This window comes from Pseudopipra pipra, chromosome 5 (assembly GCF_036250125.1).
Source record: "Pseudopipra pipra isolate bDixPip1 chromosome 5, bDixPip1.hap1, whole genome shotgun sequence".
NCBI lineage: Eukaryota > Metazoa > Chordata > Aves > Passeriformes > Pipridae > Pseudopipra > Pseudopipra pipra.
In genome coordinates, this window is record NC_087553.1 from 44,805,271 (window position 1) to 44,815,308 (window position 10,038).

Below are 10,038 nucleotides of genomic sequence, written 5' to 3' on the forward strand. Positions count from 1 at the left end.
CTGTAATTGAAAGCATTTTGTGATTTACAGACCTTTCCATATAGTTTAGGAACAATCATGCTGTTATTCACTTTTGAAACCTGAATTCAGCTGAGAATAGTAAACAGTCTTTCATAACTGGATAAGACAGGCTGGGTTGGCATCATGACATGGTTCTGAATGACCTGGTCCTCCTGAGCAACCTGCTTTTGCTGACCCTGCTTGAGCAGAGGATTGGGCAATCTTAATAGGTCCCTTCCAACCTCAGTGATTCTGTTATCCCGTGATCTTTAAAAATGAGGATTTGGGCTGATGTGTTAAGTCCCTGTGAATTAGATGACAGGGTTCCTCAAGGAAGAGATTCTCAGGGAAGGATGTCTGAATTATAGCCCACCAATCATTTCTCCAAACTAATTTCTTGACTTCTGGAAGGCCTGATGCTTGTATCTGGATTTTAACTTTTTGACTTGTGTTGAAGAGAGAATGGGATACTAAAGTAATTTATTTAAGAAGTGCCACCCCAAGAGGTTATTTTTACTTATAGGCTTTGCCTATTGTACCATTACAGGGCTTTTGAACAAGTTTTTCTGAATATTAGCATCTCTTAAATTGTTTGAGGATGTTTTTTTGTTTAGTGGAAAAATCCCAGCAGAGTATTTCTGTAATTACCAGAAATGCACAGTGAGTGTGTGTGAATCAGGGAAAGAAGAGCAGAGAATTGCCTATATGATAATGTATGACTAACCTGTAATTGCAGAAGCTGGATAAATTATGTTGTCTTCCTGCTCTTTGGTGAAAAATTGCAGTTTCATTGTGGTGAAATAATTTATGGGAACAAGTAGAGAAAACAGAAATTCAAAATGCAGGCTGCCATAGTAACCTGAACTTTTTAAACTTGGAAAACTAGCATTTGGCTCCATGACGTGTGGTGATGAGTGCTGTGTAATAATGTAATGCAATATCTGGAAAAGACTCATAGTATATAAAGCTTTTTAATGAAGAGTTTAGACATCTGGGTCCCCATTTGCTTTATGAAGTACAGAACTTCTACTTCATATGCTGTCTGTTTTTGATTTTGATAGATCCAAACCCCAAAGACCAAGGCAACCAGCAAAGTGATGGTTCCCAGTTACCAATAAATATGATGCAGCAACAAATGAATGTAATGCCACAAGTGAATGCACAGCACCAACCTATGAATATCTTCCCGTATCCAGTGGGTGTCCATCCTCCCTTGATGAATATGCAACGAAATCCTTTCAACATCCACCCTCCAATGCCCATGCACCTCCCTGCTGGAGTGCCTCTCATACAGGTAGCTGCTCCCACAAATATTTCTCAGGGATTACCTCCGCCTCCACCTCCACCCCCACCATCTCAGCAAGTCAGCTACATTGCATCACAGCAAGATGGAAAACAATTGCAGGTATGCTTTACCAGAAGCCATGATGGCAAGAGCAGTAGTGAAATACTATCAGTTAAGGGTTTCTTATCTTGAATACCATAGTCTTGATGAATATATACTTGCAGTTTCTTTCTTTCTTGCCTGTTTTCTGCCACCATACACCAAATTTGAAGTGGAAGTGTCCATGAGCATATGGTTTGTTTCGGGACTGTAGCTTTTGACTAATAAGACACACCCCCATAACTGGCTTGCTGTGGTAACGAGGTGTTCCAGCTGGTAATGGAACACTGAAGAAATTCATCAGTGTTGTCCATTACCTTTTTCTTCTTAGAAGTGCACTGTTTCCAAAACTAGATTTTCCCCTTCCAAACCTGATTTTTAAGCATTAGGAAATGCTTGAATCCCCTTTCAGCAGCATGTAGGAAGTGACCTAAACTTCTGTGTTACAGTTCTCATCCCATGGGATCTATCAGCAGAGGAAAATTACCAAATACTGCATGGCAGCCATTTGTTCCATACTTCCATTCTCCAGCTGTCACTATCTCAGCTGCTTTCCCACACATACATTTTCTATCCTGTTTAATCTTTTTAACCTTTTTGTTGATCATTTCCAAACCTTCTTTGGTGTTTTGTACTTCCTCCCTCTTGCCTGATTCTCCTGGGTTTGCATGCCCTGTTTGAGACCGAACTACCACTTTATTTCTCCAGTTTCAAAAACATTCTGCCATGCTTGGAGCAGGTCAGACCACTTTTTCATGCCTTTCAAGATATTTTAAAACCACCTTTGTGTATGTATCCTCCTGTAGCCAGCTGTTTATATTAAGAGATTTTATATCAAGGAAAGGAATATGAATAACTTGGAGGAGAATGCGTGGCCTTGTGAGAAGATGTAACACTGCACTTGTGATAAGTAAAGGGCTCTTCAGGGATTGACTGGGGTTTGTGCTTTTCTCTTGTTGCTGCCTGTCCTAGCCTAAAATGCTTTCCCCTGCATTCCAGGTTGAAAAAGTGATATTCTAGAACAAATGATTTCTAACCCTCTGTTTTCATGCATCATTTCTAAAGATTTGAAGTGAACTGATGAATGGCCTACGTTGTTCTCACTTTCCACTGCTGTTATCTGTTCATATTCATTGACTTAGAACAAGGCGAGATAAGTGCTGTCAGAAATAGAGTGGGGTTACAGGCCATATGAAATACTTTATTACACTGCAAGGTAAACCAGCAAGTTACTACTGGAACTGAATGCTGGTAGATTGACTAAAGCTTGCTGTCTGTAATTAAAATATTTTCATTTTTAAACTGGAAATCCAGTAGGTTTAACCTCCAGAAGTGTAAGAAGTCAGAACATAGGCTACAAATCTCTGAAATTAGTATCTAGTGCAGCAATAAATATGTTTCTATAAAGATTGTGTATGGCTGCAAAACAGAGTTACTTGTTGTAAAGCCCCTCTTATGTTTGTTACTCTTAAACTGCTTTTGTGGAATGGTGTCCGTGAACCTGAATGCTTTTGGGAGCTGCTGCTGCTTTTTTCTCTTGAGTTTTCATTCAACAAGTCCTCAGTGGTAGCACAGTAGAAATAACTGAATACAGCAGGACTCCACCTGTCCTTCCTGTTGAAAGAAAAACTAAGAGACTGCGCTGGTGAGCGTTAGCATGCTGATTATAACAGCTCCATTTCTGTGTGCTTTCCAAAGAGCTCAAATTCCTGTTTCATTATTTTTCATCTGGATAAATGCAGATGTGTAAAAAGTAATGGTTGATTACCTGCGAAAAAGCAGCATTTAGTGTGGCCTGCCAGAAATGTGTTGGGAGGATGCATTCTGGGCTTTTGCTAAAAATGGCCTCTATCTGAAGTCTGAGAGCTTCGCTATTTCCCAGTTCCTGTGTATCTGCAATGCCTGCAGGAATGCAAGTGTGGTTTCAGGTATCTTTTTGCTTTTGTGTTTCAGTGCTGATTTTTTAAAAAAAAAGTTAATCTGATTTACAAAACAGATCTCTCATAAATAGAGAGATTCTGCAGTCATAAACTTGCTTCCCCCCCTGCTGCGGTAACACCCTCCACACCTGTTTGCAGGGTACTTTGTTTTATCACTGGGATCAGAGCAAGTATCTGGCAGCCACAGCAGTGATATGGAGGAGGCTTCACTTCTCAAGCTCTTTTTTTTTTTTTTTTGTCTTTTGAGTGGCTCTAATATAATGTGTGTAGCTTCCATAATAATGGACAGTGTGGAAATTAGGTAATGAACCAAAGCATGTAGTATTCGTGCTCTTTCTATAGCAGCTGAGACTCCTAGAAAGGCACATTGCCATATGGAAGAATAACAACACTATTAACTACTGATAACTTTTTAAAACAGGGTATTCCAAATGCTGCTCATGTAAGTAATAACATGAGTGTTCCAGCCTTGCCTGCTCCAGCAGCAGTCCTGGGAAACGCGGGAACAGTTCAGGGACCAAGTTCGGGTAATGCAGCATCATCGGGTCACATCAAGAGCTCTAATGCAGCTGTAAAACTGGGAGAAAACAAAGCAAGTGTAACAGTGGAAGCCAGTGCAGATAGCTCGAAGAAGGACCAGGCAAGTTCAAAGCTCAGCATATATTTATATATACACTGTTCTATATATTTATATTAAAAGATATAAGTTTTAATATTTTGATAATATAAAATTATTTATATAAAATTATGTATAAATTATGTAAAATTTTGTATGAATTTTGATATACTACAAAATAGCAAGTTATGACAATAACCCTTCAGTGTAAGATACTCGACACCATCATGTGTGTAATGTTTTTGTGGTGTCTGTAGGACACAGACTGCCAAGCTGACTCCTTTTAGACCACAGGCATCTCCCTTGAGAGCTGAAATGTGGGCAAGGGGAGCAGGGTTGTCTAGTCTTCTGTAAAAACTTTTTTCCTGTGAAGTTTTAAATTGTGATTGATAAAGATACACAAGCAGGTGGTGAAAAATAACACTCAGGTTTGTTTTCTCATCAGAAATTGTTAATTCAAGAAAAAGCGGCACAAGAGGTCAAACTAGCTATTAAACCCTTCTACCAAAATAAAGACATCACTAAGGAAGAGTATAAAGAAATTGTGCGGAAAGCTGTAGATAAAGTAAGTTGGTCTAGTAATCCAAGATGCATATAGTTCAACTGGGGCAGGGTTGGGGGTGGATTTCTTGTTCTTGGGAACAACTGGTAGTTGATGGAAAGCGGGAACAGGAGAAACAAAAATACCTTCAGTCTTTCTCCACCCAGCAGAGCTTTCTTGGCTCCTCAAAACAGAACTCAGTTGTTGTGTGGAAAAGTTGAATGGGAATTCAGAATTTTTTCAGAAACCATCAGAAGGTATTAGGAGTTCTTAAATATGTTATGCCTAGGATGAAGAAATCTGGGGTGTTGGGGAAATGAAAAATAATGTGGAATTGTTGCAAATCAACAGAAATGTTTCAAGTGTGTTTTTGTGTTTTTTCCTTTAAAACTGTTGTAGGTTTGTCATAGCAAGAGTGGAGAAGTTAATTCTGCAAAAGTGGCAAATCTAGTGAAAGCGTATGTAGACAAATACAAACATTCACGGAAGAAAAATCCTGAAGAGGCAGTTTCCTGTGAAAGGAAATAGAATATGTTTTCATTTTTTAGTTCTATTCTATCCGCAAAGTGCAATTTCAACATGAACCGTTAACTGAAAATTGTACATGACAGTGATTTGAATTTGGTTTTGATAAAATTATTTTTCAAGGTAGTATATAATGTTTTGTTCTAAAGAAATATAGATCTGCAGGGCGACTTCTTTATTCCTTTTTAAAAACAGATGTCTAAAAAGAATAAAGGTGTAAAGAAGAATCATTAGGAATGTACGATTGTGTGGATACTTAGATGTACAGCATTTTGACTTGAATAACAGTTCATTAAATTAGAAACTTCTGAGTACATTGGGTTTGGAACAGGTATGTACAGTACATGTAATCAGTCAGATTAAAGTAAATTTTTTCTTTTGATTGCTCCCTAATTATAGCAAAGATAAAATAATTAATTGCCTTCTCAAATATTTCTAGCGTTAACTGGACAGGCTGAATGCAGGGCTCACAATGTGTATATTAAAAAGGCACATGGAGTTGCCTGAACACAAGAACTGTTTAGATTTTAAAAAGAAATATCATAAACAGTAAAACGTGGTGCCCAAAAGCATGGATGCTGCACATCTGTTGTAACACCAAATAAAAATTATGCTGCTTGGTATTGTTTGTGATGTTTTTCAATTTGTTTTCAAGATAGTGGGATAACTTGAATATTTTTTAAGTGCTGAAAGCCCTCAATCACCACAAACTGACCACCTCAGTTCACATCTAACCCTGCCCTTAGCTAGTAGGGAATTAGTGTACTACAGCTGGATCTTCAGAAACAGAAACCAACTTCTTTTTCAAGTAAAATCAGGAAAGCTGGAATTCGTTATTAGGCTCCCAGTTGTGCCAGTCTTAGCTGCATAATGCTTTTCCTCATTAACTAGGGACTGGAGCATGGATCGCCAGACTGGTATCGTTGAAGCTGTGCCATTGGAAGTCCTGTGTCTTCCTGCTTCCCCGGGCACTTTTATGTAGGGAGATTACTAGAAGTACCACAAGCATTTAAAAAGCAGATGTGGAATCATTGAATGTGCTTGGGGAATGATTACACCCCAGGTAAAACCAGTTTTACTGAGCAGCAGCAGGGAGGGTTGCTGAAACGCTGAGATCACTGTGTTCCTTATGGAAAGAACAGCTTGGGGTCCTCCTCCTTTGGGTGAGGAGCAGACATATTTGTTCCCTTACTCTTAGACAGCGCTATTAAAATTTTGTCACTAGCCCTCCAGACGTGCCATGCCATAACCTTTGGTGTTGGCTGAGCCTGGCTTCAGGTCCAGCCCTAGGTCTCCTGACACAAAAGCAGGAATAAACCATTTTGACAGAAAGTATCAGTCAAGTTTTCTGAGAAATTACCTCTTTGTAGCCAGTAGTTCCCAAATTACCTGTTATTGGCAGAAAACAGTCTCACCCTGTAAGTAACTTTTGCAGAAACCTGAGGATGAAATAAGGAATATGCACCCCCGTACACACACACATGTGGTTTATAGAGGGAGAGATATGTATAAAAATGTGATGTTTGTCCTAACAGTTGATCACTTGATTTTAACTATAACTTTCTGCAGACTTACTGAAACATTTGACTGTCTATATTTATTTTTATGTGCCTAAATACAAATGCTGTGTAAATTAGAAACAGATATAATACATTTTCTACAGTCAAGCCAGGTTTTAGATTTTTCAAAATACTCAGTTTTACACTGTGGTAGCAAGTTGTAAGATCTCTTGAACTATTTTAAGCTAAAATTGGTTAGCACTTTTTGAAAAATGTAGCAAATTGCTATGTCTATCCTGGTTTATCACGCCATGCGTACTTTATTACATTTTCCTTCTCTGAATTTTTTGATTTTAATTACTTTTTATATGTTTTTTACTCTATACAGTTGAGCCTTGCTATAAAGCTCCTTTCAGGAGTCAGATAAGTGTTCTATGGGGGTTTTTTTCCCCTTGTGGAGGAGAGGTGGAAATTGGGTGGGAAGAAATAACAAGAGGATTTGAACTGGGAAAAGGGAGTGGTTATTTATTTCTTGTTTTGCAGCTCCTGGCTGGAAGAAAAGCTGTCACTGGCTGCCATGTTTTTGGGGCAGTGACTATAGTGATGCTCCACTGTATTTCAGAACCTAATGAAGAATATCAGAGTAGCATGTGATCAGTAACTTTATTTTTTACGATTAAATTCTTTGGAACTTATCAGAAAACATGCAGTTTGTTACAGTTTCTATGCTGAATTAAAAAAATGCATTGCCTTAATCTGTAGACTCTCCTCCTGTTTTTCCCGAAAAGCAGCAAGGTCTCTGCTGGTGCGGCTGCCCGAGAAGGCGAGTACTGCAACCTCATGGCCATGTTTTTGTTAAAGTAGTATGAAAGCTGTATTTCTATTTATTGAAACTCCTTGTACTGAAAAGTCCCAACATGCACTAGCACCGAAGGTGGAGAGGTGGGGACGCTGAGCCCTCTCAGTGCCTCCAGGGTATAGGTAATTCCTTCAATCCAGATTGCCTTGAGGAGAACAATTACAAAACTCTGTACCTCCTGTGAACTTAGGCAAATGAAAAGGGTTTTCTGTTCACTTCTTCCCGTCTCACTGTGCATGCACGTCTCATCCTAAAGATACGAGCACAGTGGCTGTCCAAAGTCCACAGTATGGTGTATGTAGCATATGGCTGGAGTGCTGTCTACTGAAAAAATACTCTAAAATCTAGTTTTGTGTAGTGCTTAACAGTTTCTAATAAATTCTTTTCACTAAGCTGGCAGTGTTTGGTCTTAAATGACTCTGGCTCAAGTGGTTTAATTCAGAAAGCAAAATAGTTCCTATCACTTCTGTGCACATGCATTTATCTTGTTCTGTGTTCTCTGGACTCCCCCTCCTTTACATCTCATTTGTTTTTAAGTTAGTCTTCAGCCTGCCTTGCCACTCTGCAGGCGCTCCGAGCTGAAAATAACCCAAATGCATGTGGCAAAACGTCCATTTCCCACACGACTTTAGGTACCAGATCTTGAAAATCATTGGGGGGCTTGGGGCATGTGTCCTCATCTGGGGGAAGAAATGGGGCAGAGCTCAGACCAACCAGGCTGTGTCCTACACTCCACACTGATCACAGCAGTGAGCTTCGCTGCAATATCCTTCGGGGAATTTAGTGCAGGACAACCTGCCTGGCTGGAGAATGAAATTCCAGGGATCACTTTACTTTCAAAGAGTTTGCTCCACTGTACCTCCATGAGGTATCTCCATAGATAAACAGGCACATGGGTGAGAGTTATGCAACTATGCTTTTTTTGTTATTACTACATAGTACAGTATTCACATTGATCAGTTCTTGATAAATAGTAGAGACAAGACTAAGGACAACAAAGTAGATAACCACTTTCAGTAATTAAAGAGTACTTATTAGATGGAGCAGATTTCAAAATAATGGAGCATCTATGAAAATATTAAAAAAAAATCACTAACCTAGAGATTAGGAAAAAAAAACCACTAAAAGCAAAAATAACCATTTCTGTAAAAGGAGATGAAGCTGTGAGAAGGCCCAGGCTGGGATACGGAACTTGCCTTAAACTTTTCTCTTACTTTTCCAGTATTACAAGTCCCAGACTCACCCACTAACAGTAAAGCTTTCAACCTGTTCTTCATTTTCCCAGGCTGCAGTAAATCCAGGGGATGACAGCAGTGCAGTCGATGCTCATTACACACAGTAAACAATCAAATCCAGAGTGGAATCCAACACAAATTACTGCAGGAGCCAAACCCAAGGAATTTTGGCAGTACGTTGCCACATAATTAGTCCTGAAGTGTTGCAGAAATTACATCTAAAACCCATTATGAGGAGCATCAATCAAAAATAGCCAGGCATTCCTAGATGCTTTGGTGCAGTAACAGGTGTGATGAAAAAAAACCCCAACTCTTGGAAGTCAAAGTTTACCTATAAATTCCAGAGTCTTTTCCAAAAATTCAGGGTTCTTGAGAACTGGGAATGTAGTTTACATGTGGCCTTGTGTCAAGCCCTAAGCTCCCAGGGCAGTTTGTAAAGGGGAATTCAATGACTCTTTAAAGAGTTCTTGTAGCCATAGAACAGTATTTGGTTTTGGGGAAATACAAAACACACACCTCGCCTTACACGGGTCCTGGTGAGGGAATTACGTTTTTGATGTGCCGTGGGTTTAACCATAGGTCAGTTGGAGCCCACCAAGGCCAGCAGTGGAACTGGGATGAGGGTCCCTGTCCTACAGAATGTGTTTCATACTTACTGATTCACCACCTACCTCCATCCTAAGCAATAAAAACAGAGCTCCCTGGCCAAAGGTGGGAATTTTGGTAAAAGAAAAAACTACTGTTCGCCAGGACAGCAAATTCCCTGTGGATGTGCAGGTTCAGACCCCCAAAGAACAAAACCTGCAAATCCTCTCAGATTGCAGTTTGCAGGAAATCCACCTACAAGGCATTCAAAGGCCACCTTAGAACAGCTGTCCAGCGTCACAGGACGCGATAGACGTGGTTCATCTTCATGAGATTTTTGTTACTCTAATACTGCATTATTTTTCACCCAAGGTACATCAGCTGTTTTCAAAGGTATGGGCTCAGACTGCTCTCTGGTTATGACAGACAGGGAGAAGCCAAGACCCAAATGGCAACAATGCTGTGAGGAACAGCCCACTTGTGATATAACCAAGTGAAAAGGAGCAGGCCATTAAAACCAATACAAAGTGGTTTTGAAGTTACAGTAATTAAGATATTGCCATCTCACCACGAACAAACTGGTAAATACCTTAACTCATTATAATCAGCCTTGAATTCTCTGCCACTTAAAAATGATTCATGAACTCAAACCTGTGTGTGAAATCCCCCTCATGCAAGGGATCTATGCAGCCACACACAGCCACCCTGCTCGTGCAGAGCTGCAGCCCCAAGCGCTGCAGGTGCACCCTCTGCCGCACAGGACACGGAGCAACCTTTTGACTCCACAACCTTCAACTTGGTACCTGTGCCAGGCTCTGCAGCTGCACACACATCCCGACCCAGCAAGTGAAGAG

General features: G+C 40.0%; 1 protein-coding gene across 3 annotated transcripts in view; it reads left to right on the plus strand.

The window, feature by feature from the left end:
- Nucleotides 1–7,756, plus strand: part of SCAF11 (SR-related CTD associated factor 11) — a 49,010-nt gene extending 41,254 nt beyond the window's left edge. For all 3 annotated transcript variants that reach the window (XM_064655848.1, XM_064655849.1, XM_064655850.1), the window contains 4 exons: nucleotides 1,062–1,405; nucleotides 3,746–3,964; nucleotides 4,386–4,505; nucleotides 4,881–7,756. In XM_064655848.1, the coding sequence (XP_064511918.1) occupies nucleotides 1,062–1,405; nucleotides 3,746–3,964; nucleotides 4,386–4,505; nucleotides 4,881–5,009 (812 nt within the window). In that variant the 3' untranslated portion in view covers nucleotides 5,010–7,756. The remainder of the gene's footprint in view (nucleotides 1–1,061; nucleotides 1,406–3,745; nucleotides 3,965–4,385; nucleotides 4,506–4,880) is intronic.
- The last annotated feature ends 2,282 nt before the right edge of the window (nucleotides 7,757–10,038 follow it).